At 39.2% G+C, this 27,107-nt stretch overlaps 1 protein-coding gene across 1 annotated transcript in view; it reads left to right on the top strand.

Moving 5' to 3' along the window:
* The first annotated feature begins 2,126 nt into the window (after positions 1-2,126).
* Positions 2,127-27,107, top strand: part of atp8b1 (ATPase phospholipid transporting 8B1) — a 36,037-nt gene continuing 11,056 nt past the window's right edge. The window contains exons 1-16 of the mRNA XM_034125771.1: positions 2,127-2,344; positions 12,226-12,404; positions 13,086-13,183; positions 14,702-14,815; positions 14,914-15,012; positions 15,319-15,380; positions 15,872-15,944; positions 16,172-16,242; positions 18,866-18,948; positions 19,800-19,958; positions 20,111-20,199; positions 20,802-20,992; positions 21,518-21,602; positions 22,296-22,419; positions 23,479-23,522; positions 24,097-24,253. Coding sequence (XP_033981662.1) covers positions 12,245-12,404; positions 13,086-13,183; positions 14,702-14,815; positions 14,914-15,012; positions 15,319-15,380; positions 15,872-15,944; positions 16,172-16,242; positions 18,866-18,948; positions 19,800-19,958; positions 20,111-20,199; positions 20,802-20,992; positions 21,518-21,602; positions 22,296-22,419; positions 23,479-23,522; positions 24,097-24,253 — 1,609 coding nt within the window. The 5' untranslated portion in view covers positions 2,127-2,344; positions 12,226-12,244. The remainder of the gene's footprint in view (positions 2,345-12,225; positions 12,405-13,085; positions 13,184-14,701; positions 14,816-14,913; positions 15,013-15,318; positions 15,381-15,871; positions 15,945-16,171; positions 16,243-18,865; positions 18,949-19,799; positions 19,959-20,110; positions 20,200-20,801; positions 20,993-21,517; positions 21,603-22,295; positions 22,420-23,478; positions 23,523-24,096; positions 24,254-27,107) is intronic.

Genomic DNA, 27,107 nt, shown 5'->3' with positions numbered 1-27,107 from the left:
ATTACAGATATATAATGTGTGTTCGGTTTCATTCTCAACTTTATTTTTTGTATTCATACATTCATTTATTTATTTTTTCTTGTGTTTTTATTCCTGTATTTATGTCCACATTTATTTATTCTTGTATTTTTCTATTCCTGTATTTTAAACCCTAACCCTATTTTACTCATGGCATGTTCTGTCCTCCATACATGCGTGCTCGTTGTGTATAAAGGTACAAATTCACTCCAAATCACATCACAGCAAGACCTATAGTTGGGTGTTTATCGTCTTAAAAACACATTGGTGGTCCAGAGGTCTTTGAATTGGTTTTTCATGCAGGTGCTCGAGGTTCAACACCCAGGGGAGGGACATCTGTTGTCTTCTGCTATGCTGATGTTACATCTGGAAAATTGTCCCCACCACTTGTTCTAACAAAGTGACTCCCATGGTTGTCACAATAGGATTCTCCTTTCCCTGATATGTGAACTTCTGCATTACATAAACACACTTTTTGTGACCTTCCTCAAACCCCATACTGTGAAATCCTGTATCATTATTTTACATTTCCGCTTCATCTTCCGAAACCGCAAAACTCTTTAATTCTGTAATTTGTCAAATGTTGTATTTTTGTTTTTGTAGTTTTGTATTATATGTGTATTTGTTGACTTTTTATTTCATAAACGTTTTTACAACCGTTTCAAAATATTTGCTCATATTTTTCCAATTGTTTTCTCTTACTCTGTTTATCTATGCACCCAGGGTTGGGAGGGTTACTTTAAAAATGTGTTTTATAACAATATGTACCTGTTAAAATGTAATCAGTAACCTTATCTTAGTATTAAATCATTAAATGAACCTGATTACCTCAATATCAATTATTAAAGATTCAATACAAAGATATATCAATAAGATGTTTTTCACTTAAGTTTTACAGAACAATGTGACCCTAGAAAAGAAGAAACCAATATATTTTGTTTAAAAGTTATTCCTATTCTCAGTGTGTGTTCCCATGTGGATCTTAACATATGGATTTCCATTTTTAAATGAATTGCAATCCTACCTGGTTAAAAAAAACAAGTAATCTGGTACGTCTTTTTTATGTAACTAATAAGGGAATACAGATACCACACTTTTTTATTCTGATTATGTAATCTAATACTCCCCTGTATGATATATATATATATATATATATATATATATATATATATATATATATATATATATATATATATACAGTGGCGTTTTTATATGTACAAAAGTGGTGGGGCACAAAAAACTTAGATGTCTATATATAAGCTTCTGCAGTGACGTGCAGTGAGGTTCATGGCTGGCGAGGCACTGGCACTGACTCTTCAGGTTTACAAATATAATATTTTGACCTAAATCAAAATATAATATTATTTTAAAAAGCTTTTTTTGTCTGATGCTTCGATTAATTTTAAACAGACAGTTCAACAAAAGGATACCCAAAAAATGTAATTTTATCATTTAAATATTGAATTGTTCTCTCTTAGTAAGATCCCATTTTCAATAGAATTGCGGTCTTACCTTGACTTGAAGATGAAGTCCATTTGCCTATCCTTTTGGGGCTTTAATAAAGTGGGCTCCATGTACCTCGATTCTGTTTTCTGTGAGATTATTTACCCTCAGTGATGCAGGTGTCACAATATTTCTCAAATCCTCCGGAGTTCTCTTGATAACTTGATCAATTCTACATCAGCTCTTCGAACATCAGGACAGGTTCCAGATTTAGAAACCTCCTCCTGTATTCTTGAAGATTTTCACAAACATGAATTTGCATTGGGATATTGGTGCATAATTATAATTCATTGCATTTATTTTAGCGCTTTTACAAGTGCTCAAGTCGCTTTACATTACATATCATACATGTAAATACATCATGTAATTAAAATCTAAACTATCTCGCAGCAAAATGTCCCACATTGTCCCACACAAACTTACTCTTTGTCCTACAGGTGGCATGTTGGCACCTTCTCGCCCAACCAGCAAGTTAAGTGACCACCTGGTTAAATTAAGGGTTCAATTACACGCCTTTACCTGCGCATCACGTGACAAGAACACCTCCGAGTCCGCGCGCCCACTTCCGCAGCTGCAGCCTCCCTGAATGCCACGCGCTTGTTTTTTAACCCGATATTTATTGTTCTTTACACTCGGCTTGTCGGACCGGTCCGGCAGGTTTTGTGTGGGGCAGAGCAGGTGAGGCACCCGGGAAAGAAGGGCGGGGAGCAGCCGCTGGAGCTCTCTACAAGCAGGAAGGAGAGGGAAAAATGGTGCGGTGACAAAACGCCTCGGATACCGACTGAGAACAGGATACAACTTCATATACTGCCAGGGACACGGGGTAAGTTACAGTTAAACATATTAATGTAAAAGCTTGTATTTTGCTTTGAAGTTTTGGGTTTAATGGTGTAAAAAAACACCGAGGGAGGATGCGTGTTTCACCTGGGCGGCTCAACCCCCCTTTCTTATCTGAACTAATTTTGTTCCTATAATAATGTTCACTTTATAGCTACTGTTGAGGGCTTAATGCTAATTTCAGTCTCTGTAGTGACACATCTCCTTCATTACAATCAAACAGCCTATCAACCTACTTCATGGCCTAGTTGAATAAAACCGAGCTTTATAGCGTTTACGTTTTACCATTACTAATTGAGGTACTTGTACTTTACTTACTGAGTATTTCCATTTTGTGCTAGGCTACTTTGTGCGTCTTTAACCCCACTACAGGTAAATAGTGTACTTTTACTCAACTCCATTTATTTAGTACCTTTTAGTTACTTTACAGATTAGGATTAATGATTTCGAAATATAATCAACACTATCAATTATCATCAAAACATATATTATATATTATTCAGAAGTATATTTTGATCCCAATACTTTTGTACTTTAACGTAAGTAAGATTTTGAATTGCTTGTAACCGAGTATTCCTACTGTTTCGTTCTATTTTGAACTACAAGATCGAAATACTTATTCTACCTCTGGCTAAATGCTAATTTCAGTCTCCTTCTTGCCTTGAACATATGTTTAAAAAAATTCCATAGATCATTGAGACAAAGTATTCGAAACACATCTCCTCCATTACAACCTACGTCATGACCTACAGTTCATTCAGCAGCCTTTAATTGATAGCCTTTACATCGTACCATTATTGTACGTAGGGCTGCTCGATTAGGGCAAAAATCATAATCTCGATTATTTGGGTCAATAATTGATATCACGATTATTAAAAACGATTATCCATTTACTTTGAAAACATTGAACAGTATGTTTTTAACAGTTGATTACCCTGAACTTTAAGTATAATTAAACTGAAAAACCAATACAAAATAAATAAAATAATAATAATAAATAAAGAAATTAAATAAAAATAATCGTTTTATTTCGATTATGTTTTCAAAATCGTTGCAAGCCAAAATCGTAATTGCGATTAAAATACGATTAATTGAGCAGCCCTAGTTGTACCCGATAGCATTAGTTTTTATTCTTGTAGCCTGTAAGTCTACCTACCTTACATTCCTAACAAAGTATAGGCTACATGCATCGTGGGAATTTGTTCAATCCCTCATTTAAAAAATGTGTGACCTGATGCAAGTAAAATGTCATTGTATTTCGGTTCAGCTTCTTGACTTTGACCAGTTACTTCCTGATTACATTTTTTTTTTTTATGTGCCGATATGGACACATTTTACTTAGTTATTTTAGTCCTATGCCTGCTTAACAACATTACACATGTGACAGCTTTTTTTAAATGGAAAGACACCTTATTGAAAAAGTATGAAAACCTATTAAATTGTTGGCACTACTATTGAAAATGTGTCACTTTTTTAGGCCTACTATCCAGCCCCACCGTTCCATGGTTCCTGCTCCTGGCTCATTTGTTTGACTAAGAAAATATATTCTTTTATGAATCTGTGTTTTGCCTATTTGCATTTACTTTACATTACATCACATGATACTTGTTAGACGCTTTTACCTTAAGCCTCCCATGGTTTTGAGAGGGAGGAAAACATTGTTTCTTCTAGATGGGAAGAAAAACAACACTTTTGATGCATTATCTAACAAAAGGTTGGCATATTCCCACATATCATTGGTCTTATGAATAATATCAAGATCTTCGTACACATCTATAAGCATTTTTTCAAAATCTCCGTTGATAATAAAAGGCCTGAATATTTCTGTAAATAATTAGATCTGTGGCAAACGCATGTTTATGTTACTTCCATGTTTCATTAAGCAGGATAATCATCACATAACAACACTACTTTTATAGCGATTGCCAGGAGTAAAAATGTAATGTTAGACTAAGAACAAACTACATCACGGTCGCATGGCTGCGCATCAACACCGCTAAGCTAAGTGCGGCTAAGTTTCGGCATGATCACTTTAAAAGTCTCATTCAGTCACTTGTTAGCAACCGCTCTTTTTTTTAATACGTTAAAAGACAATCATGGTATTTACTGACATATTTTGTGTCTTAAAACAACTTGTGAAGATCTCATAAGCTTGTAATAACCACATAACCTTATTTCAGGCCTCTAATAAGATCTCAAACCATTGACTTCGAGGCGAGGGAACCCTTAAAGCGTAAACAACTAATTTTAGCATTCATTCCTGCGTCACTCCATTAGTATCGATGTAGTAATGCTAATGTTAGAGTTTGTTTTAGACATGATTCAACATTAACGACAGCAGCTGTTTTCTGTTAAACAACACACTTTGTACATTAACAACTTGATTTGAGAAAGATACATATTAAAAAGAGATATTTTAGGAGCAGCCGGTACATTACTTTATCATATCATCAACTGAAGGCAATAAGACTTCAAGGTGCAGGTGGTGAAACACACCCTTGTAGTGTTAGTTGGAGAAGGTGTTGTGTCTGAACACAGTGGCCGCTGCTGGGCTGATGTCTCCACCTGGCCCAAATAGTTTTTCCATAAACAAGAAAGAAAGCGCTCCTTCTGCAGCCACAGCAAGTCCTTTGATTATGGAAATGTTTGACTCCTTATGCAAATGGTCAACCTTGAAACCTGGGACTGAAATAAGAAACATTTGAATTGTGACTTGAGAGGCAAATGGATTGATGGTTGATCTGAGGTAAAGGCGTCTTACTTCTTCCCCTTGTCTTACATACACAAAGATCAAGTACCTGATCTGTTTGGGTCTTCAGTTTTTAATGTGACACATGCTTATTTGTTGTCCTAATTGGGTTGGTAAAAACTGGTGTTCTTTCTATTATATTTAGTCATTAAGTGTCTCAGTTTCAGAGTAGGATAACATGCAAAGGTCCAGCTGTCACGCAGCTACATGCTATGCTAATTGGTTTCACTCCAGGGAATGCTGGATTTAGGAGGTTTGTTTAAATTAATCGGCAAACTATTGAATCTCTGGCTAGATTATGGGCTTTTGTATGGTCCCATTAGAAATGAGGTTTTACTATGCTATTTTAGAGATATTTATTTGTGAGTAGAGCATGATATCTGGTTCTCGAAACATCGATCCAAAGCGCCACTAGGTGTAATAAAACAGCAACAAAAAGGCCCGCAGGCACTTTAATACAACTACTTCTGTCAGAAACGTTTGTCGCCTGAGGCTCTGCAGAGATTTGTCATCCCTCGTTTGTACTGTAAGTACAGAACACTGTATGTAAAACGGGAGTCAAATGCCATTTGGCGACGAAGGGCATGACGTCGGTGTGCCTTTTAGTCGTTTGAGGAGCACGGCATGAATTCACTTTCTACATTCTCACGATCTCTGCTGGCTTTATACTGACACTAAAAAGTTGTTAATCTGGAAAAACATCGTCATCATTCAGAGAGGAGAAGACCCTGTAACTTGGGTAGTTAGTTCCTTGTTCAGGGACTGCCTGTCTGTTCAAGGATTCATTGTCTGGACTCCAGCTGTGAGTAAACTACTGAAGACTCAATTATACTCTGCATATATACCTGCATTAAGCTCCACTTACAGCCAACACAAGCATACACACACACACACACACACACACACACACACACACACACACACACACACACATACACACATTGTGAAGATGCTTTGACTTGAAGACTCAATAGTCATTGTGGATAAAAAAATTAGTCAAGCAAGGTTCTCAATTACTTTAAAGGTCATTTCTAAGAGATTAATTGATTAGGCTAGGCAAGGCAAGTTTATTTATATAGCACCTTTCAACACAAGGCAATTCAAAGTGATTACAACAAAAATGACTTGAAAATGCATGCCAGTTACATCCCTTAGATCACATGTGTCAAACTCAAGGCCCGGGGGCCAAATCCGACCCGTGGTAGATTTAATTTCGGCCCGCAGGATAATTTCTAATTACTATTAGATCTGGCCCGCCGGTATATTGCACGCACACCTTCACTCAATCCTGAGGATCTCCTCAGCTCAGAGCCTGACCCCAAACATTGATGAACTTGCACCCAAGATGAGATGCCAAGTATCTGGCTTGAACTAGCATCACAGAGCAGCACACTGAGTTTACATGGATGTTTCCTTCTGCACTTTCTTTCTTGTGACAACAGGGCATGTTTGGTTTGTTCTTTGAGGGAAATAGTTTTGTTGAAGCTGTTGTTGGCCTGTGGAAAAATGTAATCATAAGAAATGACTCTGGAAAAGCTGCAGATAGAGCCATAAGAAATGAATGCAACTGATTATTTAATGTTTAATGTTGTTTTTATACTCAATCATTTAAGCTTTGTTAGTTCCAGGTTTAATATGTGCAATAAGTTCATTTCAATAAGTTTTGCAATAAACATTGAACCAGTCCGGCCCTCCACTAGTACCCATTTTTTAATTTTTGGCCCACTGTGTATTTGAGTTTGAAACCCCTGCCTTAGATGTTCTCTGCTAGGTCATTAATATACTTTTTAATGATGCAACTCCAGTGCGAATGAGTCTAAGGATTTGCTTAGAAGACAGTTTAATCATTTTATAATGTGTAATACAACCTATAATCTATTGCAGTTTTAGGTATTCTGCCTAAATTCAAAGCAACATTAACTTGGCCAATGTGTGAGTTTAATATTATGAGACAGTTTTTTACTTTTTACCTACGCACATGGACCGCCGCTCTGCAAACACAGAGGTGCAATGAGATCGAGCACAGCCTCACACTGGTGCTTTTACACTTGTTTGCAGTTGCAATGTTCAAGGACTATCCATAAAGTGAACTTCTCAGAGAGACCAAGAAGGATGTTTATATTTTCCTGCTGTATGTGCAGAGTCACCGTATTAAGGGGCAGCCGAGAACTCCTTTTTGTTTCCCACACGTTACAGCTCCAAAGGATTCCCCCCAGGTGCTGCAGAAACCCGACTCCGCATTAATTAAGCTGATAGCATGAGCGCTCAGACACACACACACACACACACACACACACACACACACACACACACACACACACACACACACACAAAATTACTCAACATTCCCAGACCTCCTTGCCATCAGTAACTCATCCTGATACGCAAAATACCTTTTCCTTAACTTACCAGCTCTGGCTAGCATACTCGATCAATTCACATTCATTCATGTTTTTTAGGAGATACTTAAAAGTCTCTCGCAGCTTCAATAACATTTTAATGAAGTCAAAAATCAAGTGATAAGTTTATGGTGGATGTAGCATTTAGCTGTTTATATGCTATGCTCTTATTGTTTGTCATTTTCCCATCCCTTTTTTTGTAACGTTTAATCTAATCTTTACCAAATTTGGTACAGGGAATATTTGGAGAGAACAGTTTTATCTATTATTATATATGATGCGCACATTTACTACTTAGCTTTTAGTAGTAACATTGAAAGAGGCAAAACTATCCTGTTAAATGTGATGGCACATACAGGTATCTATAGCACACAGACACGATGCATTTAATGAGTCATTGTACCACTGATCCCCTTTAAATAAAAACAACAAACGAGTATATTTGATTCTCATACTACATTCTGCCTTCATAGGAAAAGATGAAGTTCAATTTGTGAACAGAAATGTAATAATATTTGAAGGGTTCAGAGAATGATCCCCTGATCCACGCTGCGTTTCAGCTCTTTGATCACGAGCACAAAAGCAAAGTCTCTCCTTACACTTTGTTGTGTTATTTTACGCTTCCTCCTCACCTCTGCGGTCAGATCGAGAGTCCCTCCACCTCCCTCCTCTCAGGTTTCACTGTCGTCTCTCAGGTATGCTTTCCTTTGTTGCACGCTGTTTAATCCCCCCCCCCCCCCCCCCCCCTCTTAGCGATGCCCTGGCACAAAACCAAGACACCAAAACCTGTTTTCCGAGACGGCGATCCTCCCAAACCGGCTGCTTCTGAACCTCTGATTGTTTGTTTTTGAGTTGAGCAGAACAGATGATTTTTAATTTTATTTCATTGAGACTGTTTCTAAGTCTCCTGAGATATCCTTCTACTCAGTTTCATTTGGTGCCTTCTCAATGTTTGTCCATAGCAGTGGCTCTACATAGAAACCTTGGGGTGGAAACCTTAGGCGGAGTTTGACATTTGCGCTTGGGGGGGGGGGGGGGCAAATCTTTTTTACTGACGTCAGTATGCAGTCCCAACTATTGCGTGGGGTGCTACGGATACAGTAGCAATAAAGCCAGCGCTCACAGCACTGAGTATGACTTTTCCACATACGAACACAACTCGTCCCGTCATGCACGCCTCATGCCCGCCGTACACACACACACTCGTATGGAAGGGGCGGTCTCTCCCCCCCAACAACAGTGCATTACATAACTGTACAACTTATCATAACTGTGCACATCTTATACTTACTTGATAACTACTATATCCCTTGGTTACTTGAACACGCTACAATATTATTAACCAGTGTCCTACCTTATTAAAATATTGATATACGAAATATTTGTATTTGAACAGTTTTCAACGTAGTAATTGCTGTAACATATTTCAGCCCCCGCAAAATCCGCCTATGGTGGAAACAACAAAACACATTTTACATTCAATGATTTCAAACTGGTCGCCATGACATCAAAGCTATATGAAAGCAGCACCATTTGGGAAAGTGCTGTGTTTCTATGTAAGATGTCTTTTTTTAATAAAAGTTTGAATACACAGAGGGGAAAACGCACAACTAACCATGACTACGTTTAATACAATAAACTTGTTTTGGATATGACGCATTCAATATATTTGACTTTCACTCCATTAATACACTTCCCATAGAAACGAATAACTGGGAAACCTGGCTGATAGCCTTTCAGCATGTCTTTGTTTGTTGTTCCCACACATAGATCAGATTTCACATGATTCCCCCCCCCTGGTCATACTGGTCAGTCCTAATGTCCCTTTGCTATTTCAGAGATGCCACACCAACCGATACCTAAATGAGATCTATAGAATCTTACCAATCTGTGTTATAAAACCTCAATGATTTTTAGTTTAGATTGAACGCGTCATTTATAGACATGACACAGTGCCCTATTTAAAGCATTCCTCGAGACAACATTTTTACCCTTTAAGCCAGGGGCAGTGCAATTATATAAGACTGGTTATTCCCTCATCATGGAGCGCTTTATTTAGAGTAGCATGAGTGCCATCCGTAATGACGTGCGTCTGAAAGCGTGTGTTGTTGATGAATGCAGCCGTGACGCAGGGCTGTATTTAAGGTTGTGTATTCCTTTGGTGTGGCACGTTGCTTGACTGGATCTTAAAGGGGTAAAAAGACATCTATCTACAGATGGAAACTTCTTATGGGTTCTTAACGCATCTTGATTCAAACTGATTTTAGACTCGTGTCAAGACAACTAGTGGTTCTCTTGAAGTTGGACAATTGTGCACTTTCAATGTCTCAACTACTGTCAAGACTAAAAACTAAAGTTGTATAAATGACATGTTGAAAGTTGGACTCTGATCTTATTTACTTTCCCTCCTCCTTCTTGTAGTTTCTGATAAATTCTTTGTTCCCCCCCCCCCCCGTCTTCAGCCAGTATTCATGTGCAGACTTGTGTGATCAACCCAAGCTCTTTCAGTATAAACACAGTTTCGTTAAATAAGGTTAAGGTACTGTTTCAGTGTGTATCCACGGGGCTGACAGTATTTGTCCTGCTCACAGTTGATATGAAATTCTATGAAGAATACAGTGCTTGGTTAGAGCAGAGTTGGCTGATTCTGTAGTGAAATGGTGTGTTTAATCTTGGCTACCCATCAAATGTCTGAATCTTGGGGTTATTGCCCATTGACAGCGTCTTATGAGAACTGACCTAATTGAGTTTTATCTATTGTGAAATGGTCTAGTTTCGAAATTTGGCATCACATGCTTGGTCAGATTGGGTGTCTTGTCTTTAGATACTCATTCTTTCTACAGCTGCTTTGTGTGAAGACACAATTGAAACTGATATTTGGGTTACCATCATACTGACATCTCTACCTCACCAGGAACAACCAAACCATGTAATATGTAGATAGAAGCTGTCTTGTGCTTTATTTACTTTTCACCTGTTTCAGAGTTCCTGGAAAAACATGTTTGGCTTTGCTCAGTAGCTGGCACTAATTGTGAGTTCCACATACTACTTGGTGAGTTTGCCCACATTTCTGTTCGGTCAAACAAATGTGTTGTTGCATTAAAACAAGGATAACTGCAGAAATAGGAGCACAACACACTGCCAAACAATCAAACCTATATCATGAAATAGATTATAGAAAAGGTCTAACAATATGCTCAATTGGCTTCCTTCACTCGTGTGCTTCTCATGCTCCTGTATCTAAATACTAAACCAATAATCTGAAAATCTTTCATTATAAAATATATATTCTATGCCAAAGAAGCAAAAAAATGTGCATTAATGAAAAAGAAAATGGACAGATCAGGAGGGGTAAACATATTTTCTCTGGACTATAATATACCCCCTCTAAACGATTAGTAGTCAGAGTCCTGCCATTGCCTTTGTTTGTTCACTGTTAAGGTTCTTAAGTCCTATTACCAAAAACTAAATGCACCTAATCAGCTGTGCTAATGGACTCCTCCGCATCATTAAACATTAAGCCGAGGGCAAACAGCAACCCAGACTTGGCACCTGCTAACCAGGAGCTTTAAGGCGGATGCAGGGTTTTCCAATGCAGAGCGGTTTTGTTAGGGTGGTGTCAGGATGGAGAGTAGAGCTGTCACAATACCAGAAATATAGTATTCAATTACAATTCCCGGTAAAATTAAGCTAATGTCAATACTAATTTTATACCACAGTAAAACATAACAATACATCCTGTGAACTTTAACATTCCTTTCTTTTGTTACGTTTGAAAAAGAGTTTTTTGTTTGAATGTTTAACGGATCAAATGTTTGTTTTTTCCCGCCTCAATACGCTTTGTTAGTGAACAGATAAAGCACGTTGATACACTGACTTGTTGACAAAGCAGCATTAGTAGGGAATACAGGCTTTACTGAATGCTCAACACCATCTAAATGAAACCACAAACTCCTGATGACCTCAGTATTTATTTTTCAGATGAACTAGATTGTATGACGTGTTTTTAAAGGTTAAATCGGCAGGGCCAAAAAAAGCCAGCTGTCCTAGAATCACTCGTGATCGCAACCAAATTTCTCCCTGATTGTCATCCCAAGAAAATGTTGTCTTTGTGGACTTGACAAGTTTAACAATTGAACAAGAATAGGAGTCTTCTACCATGCCGGTGTTTCTCTGTAGTTGTAACCTCAGGCACAATGTGGGTAAATGACTGATCAGCTATCTACATCAGCTAAGAAGCTCATGGTTTGCCCCATGGTCACCAACTTAGTCGAGTGTATCCGGATTTTAACCTCATGCTGATTTGCACTATATTGTTGAGGCTGTCCCTCTTCAGTCAATCAAAAGACAATCAAAATCCTGGGTGGGTTTTGATTGTCTTTACCAAATTTTATAGCAAGGCAATTTTACTCTTGAGGGACAGTTGAGAGATGTCCAGAGTCATTTGGATGCGTCCTCTGCTGGTCATAAATGTCTGCATCAGATGTTGTGCCCTTTGATCCAATGAGATATTTCAGTCTGGGCCAACCAACAGAACAACATAACCAACCTGAGCCAAAATGCTAAGATAGCCGAAGTGGGTGTGATCGTTAATTTTGAAAAGTTGAAAAACGTGTTGTGATGCAATCCTTTCTTTCTCTCGTTTGTCACGGGAATGCTTTAGAACTTTTAATGAAGCCTGTCATTATTAATCAACTGACACTTTTTTTTCTTTCTCAGAGACATCTGAGGTGCAAAGATGAGTCGGCGGTGGCCAGAGTCCCAGGTCCCACCTGACGATGAGGTCATGCCGTACAGTGACGATGAGACGGATGACGAGTTGGAAGTCAGCTCCGAAGAGGAACCGGAAGATGCTCCTCCAGGAGTCCCTCCACCCCAAGTGGAAGCTAAACCTAGCGGTGAGTCACTAAAGGCAGACTTAGGATGACATTATGAATTACATTTGTTTGGGGAAATCAATTTTGTCAGCCATCTTTTTTTAGAGACCTATAATATGATTCATATCAGTAATTATTTTTAGTGGATCCAGATTGCTTTAGCCTAGCTTAGCATACAAGTTGGAGGCAGGTGCATAGCTGTCACTCTCATTTCAAACTTGGCAACTAACTTTATTTTGAACATGTATTAGAACAAGTTCCTTGACAGTGAGTCTCACACAACATGGTACATATACAATATCATACTGTTATATACAACCAAAAAATGTAATCAAAAAGTACAATATATAATAGTAATTATCAACAAAGCACAAGAAATATAAAAAATATAGAGTCCAATTAGAGGTTTACAATATATTCACTTTGCCAAATACCTTACAACAGGTGACCATTTCTCTAAATACACTTCCATTTTGAGTTGTAGTTTCGCTGTTACATTTTCCATACAATTTGCAACCTTAAGTCTTTGTGTCTATTGGTCCAAAGTAGGGGGGTGAGGTTTAAGCCAGGTTTATAGTGATAATTGTATGGGCTATTAATACCAGAGTTCTAAGCATATACATATTTTCCAATTCCCCTTGAAGGTACATTCCCTAAAATCAACCTTTGCAACTAACTTTTTTGATTTGTGTTATTTTCCAGAGATGGGATGGAAGGTGAAAGCCAACGACCGACCTTATCACCACTTGCCGGAGTTTGAGAAAAAAGTCTTCTTGTGTATCAAGAAGAGCAGATACTCTGTAAGTGCCGTCAGTTTACATACCACATACCCATTTATCCTCTCCCTGTTGGTCCTGCTGGAAACTAATGCTGAGTGTATGGAGTCAACAATGGCTGCCACACCCTCGACAAAGAGCAGGGCCAGTTTGTGTTTGCATGTTTTTAGGAAGAAGTGAACAAACAAACTCTAGATGGACATCAGGATGTGTTAACTGACCCAACTTTGTACACGAGGGATTTGAGCCAGGTTTAGTGCAATATTTAGTATAATTCCTGAAGACAATGACTGTACAACATTTGTCCCAGGTTAATGTTTGAACAAGGAAGCCTGCTGTGTTGATTTGATAGTTTTACCGACTATGCTTCCTCCTCATGTCATGTGTCTGATGAAGTCAGGAATGACTCAGCAGAAACAGAGTTCCCTAAGCTGTTGAAAGGTCATGCTTGAAATATGTCAAGAGCTTAACATGCTTGGGCAGTTCTATTATTCTGTATGGTACTTGATGTAGATGAAGGGTAAGATGAAGTGAAGCATGTGATTGAAAGACAGCCGGGCGATGTGCTTTTATCTATGAGAGCCAGGGCTTTCATATCCACAATTGACATGGCTTTAATAATACTTAACTATTTTGATCAGTTAATCGACTGTACATAGAAGAAAACGAGTATAAATGTGATGTTGCTCTCGCTGCTTGGTCAAATGCCAAGACCAGCTGCCGGGACTTGTTCTTTTAGCAGCCAGTGAAAACAAAAAACGTGTTGTGTTGTCGGCTTTTGTCGAAGCTGATACTCGATCGTCCGGCTCAGCAGACCTGTACCTCACTTATAGATACATCAGACGCAGCAAAACTAGGTGGACGAGAGCGAGAACATATTTGTAACAACTGCAACAGTAGTCATCTCAACACCTAAGAGTCCTTGATCTTACACAAAGCTGGTCAAGAGAGATGTGTGTTTTTGACTCTGCATATTTGACCTGCTGCAGAATCAGGCTGTAACTGGTCAGGTTTCATGAAATCTAATAACTGACATCCCAACAAACCAGGACACTGACTGCTGTGTTTTGGAATCCCCCTTTGTCATTGATCTTTTAGATATACTTTCAAATGGGCCCGTTTTGTCCTTGTTTAGGCAAGGCACCTAGTTAGAAGGAAGGGAGATGTGAGCATTGAGAGGTATATATTTAAGACAAAAGTGTGTTTGCAATTGTATGGCCACATTTTGTCTTTGACCCTTTCCTTTTCCAACATGCTAATCCCCCCGTGACAATGCCTAGTCCTTAATGAAACAGTTTTGATGTGGAAGAACCTGTCTGATACAGAGCACTCCTTTTGGGATCAACGACTAACCTTCAGACCTTACAGTTGAGCTTATTCTGTGAAATCAAACCTCCAGGAACACGGGACAATACATTGTTATGACATTGTTTTTAACCTATCTTCGTGTGTACAATCGATAACACTTTTGGCAGTTTAACAGCGCATGACGAAACCCTATCCCACTTTGCTCTCATTATTATTTTGTTTTCTTCTCTGCAGGGAAATGCCATCAAGACGTACAAATACAACGTCCTCACCTTCCTCCCTCTGAACCTGTACGAGCAGTTCAAGAGAGTTGCCAACCTCTACTTCCTGGCGCTGCTCATCTTACAGGTATGTCTAAAAGGAAAAAATAGATTAAACCTTGGTCTTCTGTTGTTACACAAAACAAGGAACATTAAACACCAACAAATGTTTGTTTGTCTCTTTAGATTATTCCAGATATCACGACTCTGCCCTGGTACACCACACTGATTCCTCTGGTGGTGGTGCTGTCAATCACCGCCATCAAAGACCTGGTGGACGATCTGGTGAGGCTTCTGCTTTGGAAAGACAGATAGACAATTAGAAATGTCTTCTTCTGTCAAATAACTTTGAAAGAATACTGGTTTGCAGTCAATAACTTGAAAACATTTTTATTTTATAGCAGTCAGTTTCGATATGTAGCTGTAGTACACAAGTATGATCCTTTTTGAAGCCAATCAATGCTAGAACTTTTGAGACAGATATTCTTTGTAATGGTTATTGCAAACCAAGAGGATTACAAATTATCATATGTTTGTAAGAATATTCTAAAATCTGCTTTGCCCTGACCTCTTAATTTTTTATTCCCTCAGGCGCGCCACAGGATGGACAAGGAGATCAACAACAGGAAGTCTGAAGTCCTGCTGGACGGCCGGTCAGAACAAAGCTTTTAATTTAACTCGACTTAATTCATAAAACAAGATGTCCACCATCTTTTAAAAAACTGACACATGTTTTGAGAAATTCTAGTTTATTTCCATTGAGTCCTTACTGACAGTAAAATTAAATAATCAACAATAAACCAAGAAATATTATTAGCATCATATCGCTAGCCTCATAGCATAATTGCCTAAGTCATAGCTTACTATTACAGTATAAATAAAAAGTGTTTGATGAAGAATTTTTTTTTTTTTTCTTTTTCTGAAAACCTTAAAATATGACTGAGGCAATAATGACGTGAGGCTAACGATATACAGCATTACTTTAAATATAACTACTTTAACAGCTGGTGCATATCAAAGCACATTTTGTCTTGTATCTGAGGTTTGTTTCTGTTAGTGGTTGCTGCCCATCTCTCTTGTCTTTTTTTATATCATAAAAAAGGACTACAACGAATATAAAAACTGAGATCTATTTCTGCTTCAGGTTTCAAGAGGTAAAGTGGAGTAACATGCAGGTTGGAGATGTGGTTCGCATGAAGAAGAACGACTTTATTCCGGTAAGATGATTTAGTCTTTTTACCTGGACCGTTTGAGAGTGACTTGGCAATAAGAACATAAACAATACGCCTTCAAAAAATGCCTGAAAGATCATTTGAATGAAGTTGTTGCCACAGTGGAATATGAATTTTGACTTGAAGCAGTGCAGAGCAACACAAGAGGCAGATTTCAGGGTTCGCAATTCTTGATTAATTCCCTTTTTTAACGTGTTTATTTGTCTCTTCAGGCGGACATCTTGCTGTTATCCAGCTCCAACCCAAACAGTCTGTGCTATGTAGAAACTGCTGAGCTCGACGGGTAAGACTCCGCCTACTAAGTTGACCAAATATAATTCATGTTTTTAGATTAGATACACTTTCTTCATCCCAAATTGGGAAAGGTATTTTACATAAGGAATAAAATACAGATTATACACATTATATAAAAAATAATGAAATGAATAAATTAGAATACTCTATAATAGACCAATCTTCCTATACTACTACTTTGCCCATTAGATATTTAAATGTTATAAGGATATTTATTTCTACTGCATATTCAAATGGAGTCATATATTGTGTACATTGTGACTTCTGGAGCAGCGCTGTTTGCGTGACCTGAAGTTTTCTCAAGGGTTTATTCAACAAATTACTCGGATAAAAGAAAAGCAAATATGTAAAAAGGTTCTGCCAAGAGCTAAACAACCTCAGCCAATATCCTGCGATTAAGTGAGAAGAAACGCCTTTTAGTCAAACACAGGCCCGCACAATGGAACCATGCTAAAGTAAATGTCTACTTACCTGAAACTAACACTTGTACGTTACATGCCAAACAGAACAGTGATACATCACCATATAAATTATGATTTTAATCACTTTCATAAATAAGGTTTATTAAACCTCATTCAGTTTAAGGACTTGCCTGCAAACTAACATTACACGGTATATTTAGAGGACTACTTACCATAACATTAAAGGTGGGGTAGGTAATTCACTTCAGATACACTTTTTGTTATATTCCATGAAATGCTCTTAACATCCCGATAGCAATGAATAAATTAAATGCTTTGACAATAAATACATAAAAAAATGTCATCTGTGGAAGCCGTGGCGCTGTAAAAAGCACGACCAATCATCTGAGCCGGCCCGGCTAAAATAACTGGATGGCCTACCTGCCTGTCAGCCTTCCATCTGTGCACAAACTTATCTCGTGCCCTCATTGGTCATGTGCGCGTTCGTGTGTGTTGGAGGAGGGGCTCTGTAAGGAAGTCGGCTGCGTACTTTCAAATTCTAGCGCACTCGAGCTGGAGCACTTTCTCCATTCTTACCTACCCTACCTTTAAATGAAAAATGTCTTGAAATATTTAAACTAAAAATAAATACTATTATTTGGTTAGGTGCATAACTAATAATAACTCCATTTATATGAAATGATTGTAAAATTGTATTTATGTTCATTCAAAGATATAAAACAGATTATTAGGAATGTATTTTAAGATTTTCACAGTAACGACAACTAGTTAAAAATATATGTTTAAATAATATATTAATTTAAATTGACAGAGCAAAAATTAAGGTGTATATTCTAAATAAAAGAGACATTAAATAAATCTAAACATAGGAGTTTAGGTTAGAGAATTGTGTCATGGCTTCCTTCCTTGTCTTTCCATCAAGCCACTAGACGCCTTAAACAGACATTTCTAACTCGTGTTCTTTCCTTTAAATTACTCACAGTTTGAAGAGTTGCTTGGCCTCCGATGGTTTAGATCAGGGGTTTCAAACTCAAATACACAGTGGGCCAAAATTAAAAAATGGGTACTAGTCGAGGGCCGGACTGGTTCAATGTTTATTGCAAAACTTATTGAAATGAACTTATTGCACATATTAAAACTGGAACTAACAAAGCTTAAATGATTGCCTATAAAAACAACATTAAACATTAAATAATGAGTTGCATTCATTTCTTATGGCTCTATCTGCAGCTTTTCCAAAGTCATTTCTTATGAGTACATTTTTCCACAGGCCAACACCAGCTTCAAGAAAACAATTTCCCTCAAAGAACAAACCAAACATGCCCTGTTGTCTCAAGAAAGAAAGTGCAGAAGGAAACATCCATGTAAACTCAGTGTGCTGCTCTGTGATGCTAGTTCAAGCCAGATACTTGGCATCTCATCTTGGGTGCAAGTTCATCAATGTTTGGGGTCAGGCTCTGAGCTGAGGAGATCCTCAGGATTGAGTGAAGGTGTGCGTGCAATATACCGGCAGGCCAGAATAGTAATTAGAAATTATCCTGCGGGCCGAAATTAAATCCACCAAGGGCCTGATTTGGCCCCCGGGCCTTGAGTTTGACACATGTGGTTTAGATGATTTTGCGATGCGTTTGCTCAAAATAAAATAGCAAACTTTTGCACCTGCAACAAAGAAAATAGGCCTTTACAATATTCAAAAGAAATAAGCAAAACTCAAATAAAATAATAAACAACTTAGGTATTCTTTCTTTCTTAATAATGCTTATATAACCTCATAACTTAAAGGGTACTTGTACGATTTGTACGTGTAGTACGGTTAAAAACTGTTCCTCGACGGCGTCTCTCAAACAGGTTGCCCATCACTGTGGCTTTAGCGCAGGCGCCGTGGGAATTGTAGTCCTTTTTTATAGTGCGTTGACTACAGACGTCACAATTAAGTGGCCTTTCTTATAAATCAAAAATACTGGCTCTAACAACATTCATTGATTTCTTCTGAGGATCCTTAAGGATTTACGTAGTGCTTTCTGCTTTACAGAATGAATTTTAATTATTTTTATTAATCAACTTTTGTTATGAAGATGGATAAAGTTGTCCTTAGGAAACTTGCAGATACATTTCACTTAAACCTTTGAATCCTAATTAAAGTTTTATGAACTTTAATGTTGAGTGTAATTCATATCCCCCCCCCCGCAGAGAGACCAACCTGAAGTTTAAGCTGGGACGTCGAGAGACAGACGAGCGGCTGCAGAGCGAGCGGCAGCTGGCCGACTTCAATGGTGAGTTCATAACTACAAGCCCAGTTTATTTGCATAACGCTTAATCGGTTTAATAACTCAAAACAACGAGTCGCATGCAAAATAATTGTAAAATGTATATTTGAAAAACAAAATTCTTGGTTTATTCAAAGGAGTAAGTATCATAGTAATTGAAAAGCTTTTTGAAACACACCAATTTCCATCAAGTGTCAATTAATAAGTAATAATCATGAGAATTTTATTCATGCAATGTGTATATGTGATGCAAGATTGAAAAACAAATCATTAATTGGTAACCTACTATACTTCTACAATGTTGCATGTCTTAAGGAATTTTGTTTTGTTATATTCGGTTCTTTTAAAATAAAAATGTCGTTTCAAGTATGTGTTATAAGGGTATAACAGATGATATTTACAGGTAGTTTGCCATACATTCTTTGTTAACTTTTACATATACACTGTTTCACAATTTGTTTTTCCCCACTGTGTTATTCATCAAATAGAAACATTAAATAGGATTAAGCCACAGCCGCTGAAGGGAAGTTAAGGTGACAATCATTGTAATTGTACCTCACAGAACTTGTAATAATGCAAAAATAAATGACAAATCATGGCAGTGGTAGTCCAGCAATCCCAGGTAAAATAACTGGTTTTGTCTGTGGAGTCTGGTGGCTTTTCACCATCTACTGTAGAACATCCTCATACCCCATCTTTACATCCCAACTATCCTTTATGGTTAACGCTGATGCCATTTATCCAGAGTAAATATCTGAGTTACTAAACTGATGCAGCCCGGAGATGAAGTCTTCTGATTTGAATAGTTTAGAGTTGAATTAAAGCCACCCTCTCGTGTCTTTTTGTGTCTCCTTCAGCTCTGATCGAGTGCGAGGAACCGAACAACCGCCTGGATAAGTTCATCGGGACGATGACGTGGGAGAGGGAGCGGTTACCTCTGGACCTCGACAACATGCTGCTCCGAGGCTGCACCATCCGAAACACAGAGGAGTGTCACGGCCTCGTCATCTTCGCAGGTGTGACTCCAAACATGTGAAAAGAGAATTTTGTTACTGACAGAGCTGACGGCACCTTTTGTTTTATAACTACACAGCTTTGTCATATTTTTGAATGATAACTGACGAATAGCAATGGCTAGTATTCACCATTTCCGTACTTGTCGTTGTAGGAGCCGACACCAAAATCATGAGGAACAGCGGGAAGACTAGATTCAAAAGGACCAAGATTGACGAGCTGATGAACTACATGGTTTACTCGGTGAGTTTAAAAACAGAATCAAAATACTTTATTACTCTATTTTGCTTTTTGGGGGTTTTCCCTTTCCTCAAGGTTCAAGGTTCTTTATTGTCAATCTGACATAGCTACAGAGTAATTATGTAGTTGAAAATCTTATGTCACAGGCTTCTCCAACAATGCAACATAACATAATAAGAGCAAGAGCAATACAAAAAGAAAAATAGTTATAAAATAAAGTGATGATGTGGAATAGTGCAGTACGAGTCTATATACAAGTTATTGGAATGATAGATATTAGATACATATTACTGAGTAGCAGAAGAATGTTTTGAAGTTGTTTCAACAGTTCAGTCCTGAACTGTTATATAGGTTTATGCATGTGAATGGTCTGCAAAGGCAAACATTCAAAAGATCCCTCCAGAGGGCGTTTCTCTCCCACACACTCCCCCCTGCCTGAAACATGTCTCAGTAGAGGGAAAAAATACAAACCTGAAAATGAGCAAAATAGGGCCCCTTAATCCACGGGGGAAATTGGGTTTCATTTTAGAATGACATATTTATATTAATATGATGACTTTTTTTCATCAGTCGCCCGGTGTGTAACGGCTTGTTGTCTCCTGTAGATCTTCGCGCTGCTGATCCTGGTGGCGGCGGGGCTGGCCATCGGTCACGCCTTCTGGTACGCTGAGATCGGCTCCAAGGCCTGGTATCTGTTCGACGGTAAAAACCAGGACGCCAACCACCGAGGCTTCCTCAGCTTCTGGGGCTACATCATCGTCCTCAACACCATGGTGCCCATCTCACTATACGTCAGGTCAGTTCAAACACACACATACATTTCGGTCTTGGTACAATCGGCTTTTGCATAGATAATGTCAACGCTCTACACTCAATGGGAATATACCACTAGTTCTATAGACTTATCATTTGACTGCTATAAGATCTACTGTAGGTGGAATGGCATTGTCACGACTCTCTGAGAAATGTGGTTTAATGTTTTACTTCTTACATCCAATAGATGACCTCATTCTAGAAAGTGTATTTCTTGTCTCGGATTTCAAAATATCTGCTACCACTTTAACTTTCAAAGCTACATATGCTGGCTCCAGGCTGACTTGTATATCATTTTCTAAAGCAAATGAAATAAAAAAGACACAATTCAGTAGACTTTAAACGTACACCAACTGCAACTGTCGCCACACTAGCTAGCTTGTTAACCAAGTTCATAAGTTGGCAACCGAGAGGTATTAGTTTCTTCCTCTCTACCTGATGTTAGAACAACTGTGTCAAAATCCAACTTCTAAGTGTTCTCTCTTGTCCTCTCCTGTTTTGTGTTCAGTGTGGAGGTGATTCGCCTCGGCCAGAGTAAGTTCATCAACTGGGACCTGCAGATGTACTACGCGGAGAAAGACACGCCTGCTAAGGTACATATCTGCTGCTATCGAATGATTTATATTTAAGGCTTGACTTTGAATGTACCCAATCTTTATTAATAGCTATGTGTTACTGTAGAGACGTGCTCTAAACTTCTCTGTTTGCTGCAGATCACCCGAAGGCTATTGCACCATATCCCCAAGATTTTTGATTTGTATTATTACTATTATACACTGACAACAAAACGGCTGTAAAATTAGAAGGTTTGGGCGGTACTTGATTTTGGAACGACTGCGTCCGGGTCAAACTCTTTGTTATTGTTCAGCTCATCAATACACAAAAATACATTATGTTACCAACAACTAAAATAGGCAATACATGATCAGAATCCAATTTAATGATGATTAGCAGGAGTTCATTTTGGCAGTTTAAATACAACACGTATACAGTGATTGACACATATTGCTAAAAGACTCCTCAACTCAATGTGGGTGCACTGGAGTCTTCCAGATGCCATTCGGGGAAGGCAGAGGAACATGATTTTTGTCACAGATTAACGGTTTCAAGCACAATATATACAAGTGCTTGTCATCACGTTCAATATTGATGTAACATCCAAGATTCTGAACTGCATTCGCTGCTAAAAAGCATGAGATGTAGTAGAAATGTTCAGTAAAGCTTGTAAGAGGACTTTGATTTGAAGTTATTTGGTCAAACTTAACTTTTTTGTTTCCTGTGTGCAGGCTCGAACCACCACCCTGAACGAGCAGCTGGGTCAGATCAGCTACATCTTCTCCGACAAAACAGGAACTCTCACACAGAACATCATGGCGTTCAAGAAGTGCACCATCGCCGGACGCAGCTACGGTACTGACCTGCTTCATTTCACACACACAACAATAAAGATCACATTTTAGTGATTTTGTCACCCGGTTGTGTATTCAAACTCTCACTACAGCCTTTCTTGAAGGAATACACCCCCTTATTACTGAAATAACATACATGCATTTCCTTCTCAACAACACTGTGATATCAGGAAGACAAATAATTAGCCTCCATTTATTGATTTAGGCAACTGCTGCAAGAAGATGTTGAATATAGATAAGAGCAGAGCAAACAGTAGGTTGAGAAACAGCTAATGCAAATCTCTTTCTGCTCTCTGAATCAGAAATCCTTTATCTGCCCATAGTGGGTACATTTACTTTGTTACAGCATGGGGACAGTGCAGATAAAAAGGCAGGTAATATAAGTAGAATGACATATTATATTATTGCTTGGTGCGCATCCTTAAAATGAAATAAACCGGACCTTTTGAGGGGTACTTGACTTTATGAACGGGGGGGGGGGGGGGGTGCGCTCATGAACTGTTCGCCAGAGCCTCGCAGCAGGGTTACTGTGCGGAGCGCATAAAGCAGACCCTTCACGCGGCCCGCCCAGGTAAAGTCTATGTGTGGGAAACCCTGCTATCTTACCAGTTCTTATGCAACTCGCAAATCTAGATAGAGAGAGAGAGAGGCAGGAGCTCTCTCTAGAGAGAGAGAGCGCTAGATCTGGAAGAGACTAGAGATCTTCTCTCTCGCTCTCATAGCTCTTCGATCTAGATCTAACTCATCTCTCCTCTATCTCTCTATCTCTCTCTCTCCTCTCTCTCTCTCTCTATCTCTCTCTCTCTCTCTCTCTCTCTCTCTCTCTCTCTCTCTCTCTCTCTCTCTCTCTCTCTCTCCTCTCTCTCTCTTCCTCTCTCTCTCTCCCCCCAGAGTTATGTGCAGCCCTGTCTATAGTTATAGGCAGTGGTTATTGCAGAGGCCACAAATTAACATAAACGCTGTATCCTGTACTTTAGTCGTTTTTTACAGTCATCATTTCCTGCTCTTTGCATTGCATATCTGCAGTTTTATTTAATATGTTTTGCTTTCTGTTCTACAGGTGACCCGACCACAGCTGAGGGAGTGGTGCTGGACCGTGGAAGAGTAAGATATTAAGCTTACAATATATTATAATAATAATATTCTTTACTTATATAGCACCTTTCAAAAGATACAACATGCTTTCACATAAAACAGAACATAAGTAAAGATACACAAGAAAGCAAGTTCAATTAACAGCAAACATAAAAACACAGATTACATTAGATGGAAAATAATAAAACAAGAATAAATAGATTAAAAATAAATGAAACGACAAATAAAATCACAATAAAGTCAGTGACTTAAAAGAGCTGACATTTTGTGGCCCTGATCTCCTACGTTTACAGTATACAAAAACAGTTGTTTACAGTTAAACACAACTCATTCATGTGACAAAATGTTATTTTAAGATGCAGTATGTGTTTCTTTTGTGGACAAAATAGACAGACGGATTATATAAACTAAAAGGAATGACACCAATGTCAACAGTACCTATTTTAACAACTTAACTGCTATACTAAAGCTATTATTCACAACAAAATGGAATCTCCAGATCAGTTTAACTACCCACGTCACCACAACAATGTCTGAGTATTTCTGCTGTAGTTTTCCCAACATCTTCCTGTTTTCCCGCCAGCCGGTGGACTGGAGCTGGAACCGGGAGGCGGACAGAAAGTTTGAGTTCATGGATAACTCCCTGGTGGCCTGTGTCCGATCCGGGAAAGATAAAGATGCGTCTGAGTTCTTCAAACTTCTCTCCCTTTGCCACACCGTCATGGTGGAGCACAAAGAAGGTACGCCGAAAATCCTAGTCTGTAACTACGATGGCGGCAACACCTGTCAATCAACCACACCACACCCTTAACAGGAAGTCATATAGTGCCGTTAAAACATATAGTGCCATTAAAATCTAAGTAAAGCGCAGGCATTGCATTTGACCTGACACCCTCTTCATGTCTGGGTTTGTGTCTTTACCTCTATATTATTATATTATATATTTACTCCAATCACAAACCACTAGACCCAGGAACAGTGTTAACCCACTGTTTTATTCCTTAGTTCTAAAAAGTGTCTTCACCTCCATTTGTTTATAGCAGATTTATCTGTTACAATCCACATATTTATATATTTTTACAACAAGCAGTATTTGATTCCACTGTACAGTATTTCATTTGATTATATTTTACTTAGTCCTTATTCCTGCAACTCTACTTGCACCATTGTGTACTATTTTGTCTTAAAGAGGCCCTATGATGCTTTTTGGGCTTTTCCCCTTTACTGTAGTGTGTTATAGGTTTTAAGGGTTCAAGGTTCTTTATTGTCAATCTGACATAGCTACAGAGTAATTATGCAGTTGAAAATCTTATGTCACAGGCTTCTCCAACAATGCAACATAATAACATAACATAATAACAATAAGAGCATGAGCAATACAAAAATAATAATAGTTATAAAAATGAAATAAAGTTATGATGTGGAATAGTGCAGTATGAGTCTATATACAAGTTATTGGAATGATATATATATATATTAGGTATTAGATACATACTACTGAGTAGCAGATGAATGTTTGAAGTTGTTTCAACAGTTCCATTTTTTAACAGTCTCACTGCCCGCGGGAAGAAACTGTCTCCGAATCTTCTTGTCCTTGCCAGGATGCTGCGGTAACGTCTGCCAGACGGCAACAGAAAGAACAGTTTGTGGCTGGGGTGATGGGGGTCTTTGATAATCCGTAGTGATTTCTTCCTGAGCCGCTGGGAGTAAAGGTCCTCCATGGATGGCAGCTCCGTCCTGGTGATGTGCTGTGCAGTTTTCACCACCCTCTGTAAAGCCTTACGATCGAGGTCGGTGCAGCTGCCAGTCAGGATACTCTCTATCGTGCACCTGTAGAAGTTGCAGAGTATCCTGGAATCCATTTTGAACCTCCTCAACCTGCGGAGGAAGAAGAGCCGCTGTCGAGCTTTCTTGGTGATGGTGGTGGTGTGAAGAGACCATGTCAGGTCCTCAGTGATGTGGACCCCAAGGAACCTGAAGCTTTTGACTCTCTCCACCGTAGTCCCATTGATGGCGATGGGGGCGTGTCCCTCTCCCTGCTGCTTCCTGTAATCCACAATCAGCTCCTTTGTTTTGCTGATGTTGAGATGGAGGTTGTTCTCCTGGCACCAAGATGTCAGGTTTTCGACCTCCTCTCTGTACGCCGTCTCGTCATCGTCTGTGATCTGGCCGATGACGGTCGTGTCATCAGCAAACTTCACGATGGTGTTGGAGCTGTGTGTGGCCACGCAGTCGTGGGTGAACAGGGAGTAGAGGAGAGGGCTGAGCACGCAGCCTTGAGGGGCACCGGTGTTGAGAATCAGGGTGGAGGATGTGATATTTCCCACCCGCACTGCCTGGGGTCTGCCCGTCAGGAAGTTCAGGATCCAGTCACAAAGGGCGCTGTTGAGCCTGAGGTCTCTGAGCTTGATGGCCAGCTTGGAGGGCACAATGGTGTTGAATGCTGAACTGTAGTCAATGAACAGCATTCTCACATATGTGTTCCTGTTCTTCGGGTCCAGGTGTGAGAGGGCAGTGTGGAGGGTGAGGGCTATGGCGTCGTCTGTGGACCTGTTTGCTCTGTAGGCAAACTGCAGGGGGTCCAGAGATTCAGGGAGGGAGGAGGTGATGAATGATTTGACTAACCGCTCAAAGCACTTCATTATGATGGAGGTGAGTGCTACTGGGCGGTAGTCGTTGAGGCAGGTGATGATTGTCTTTTTGGGGACAGGAATGATGGTGGAGTGTTTAAGGCGCCGTTTACACGAGGAGAAAACTGCTTGTATCTGCATAGTTTCGCGTGCGTATAGCCCTATTATTTACACGAGGCCGATAGAAACTGACCCCACAAACGATAACGGGTCCCAAGGTGGATAGATTTGCAAACGAAACGCTCTGCTCCTGCTCATTGCTGTAGCAACTATCAAAAATAGCTGTGTTAATTAAACGCACAAGGGGTTCTTGAATGAAATAATATTATAAAAGGCAAACCAGAATAGTTAACGCCCAATATACTCCTTAAACAAAATAAACAGTCAGATTTCATGCATTGATCCATTATATTGACAAAGGAGGGTCTCACCCGGTGTTTGTAGAGAATATCTCTCTTTTCTGAGCGGGTCCTCTCCACGGAGACGTCGGTCGATGCAATATCCACAGATTCGGTTTCTTTCAGTTAACTTCCCCGTAGCATTTATCCATATGCTGAGGAAATGACTATATCCCGCTGAATACCAGCAATCACCACACTACTAGCTACTGCTAGTGCTACTGCTACTGCTACTGACCATGCTACAGATATTAGTGCAAAAATATACAGCTCCTCTACCACAACCATCAGCAACAAGTGGACATGGAGAATTACATGAACTACATGTTGCTAAATACACGGCGGGGCATGAACAGAAGGGTAGCCATGGCAACATTGCGGCGGGGGCTGCTGGGGCTGCTCTTCTTCGCTGCTTTTGGTGTATTTTGGCGGAAGTTACAGCGCCACTTACAGTCCCGGCATATGTACTACAGCGTTTCCAGCGGCCTCGTTTGAACAGACACGTTAAATGAAACAAATGCATGTGAACGGAAGACTTTTTTGAATACGCATACTGTGCATAAACG

Source organism: Trematomus bernacchii, unplaced genomic scaffold, assembly GCF_902827165.1.
Source record: "Trematomus bernacchii unplaced genomic scaffold, fTreBer1.1, whole genome shotgun sequence".
Taxonomy (NCBI): Eukaryota; Metazoa; Chordata; class Actinopteri; order Perciformes; family Nototheniidae; genus Trematomus; species Trematomus bernacchii.
The sequence above is the reverse complement of the archived record's forward strand: the minus strand, read 5'-3'. Positions and strand labels throughout refer to the sequence as shown.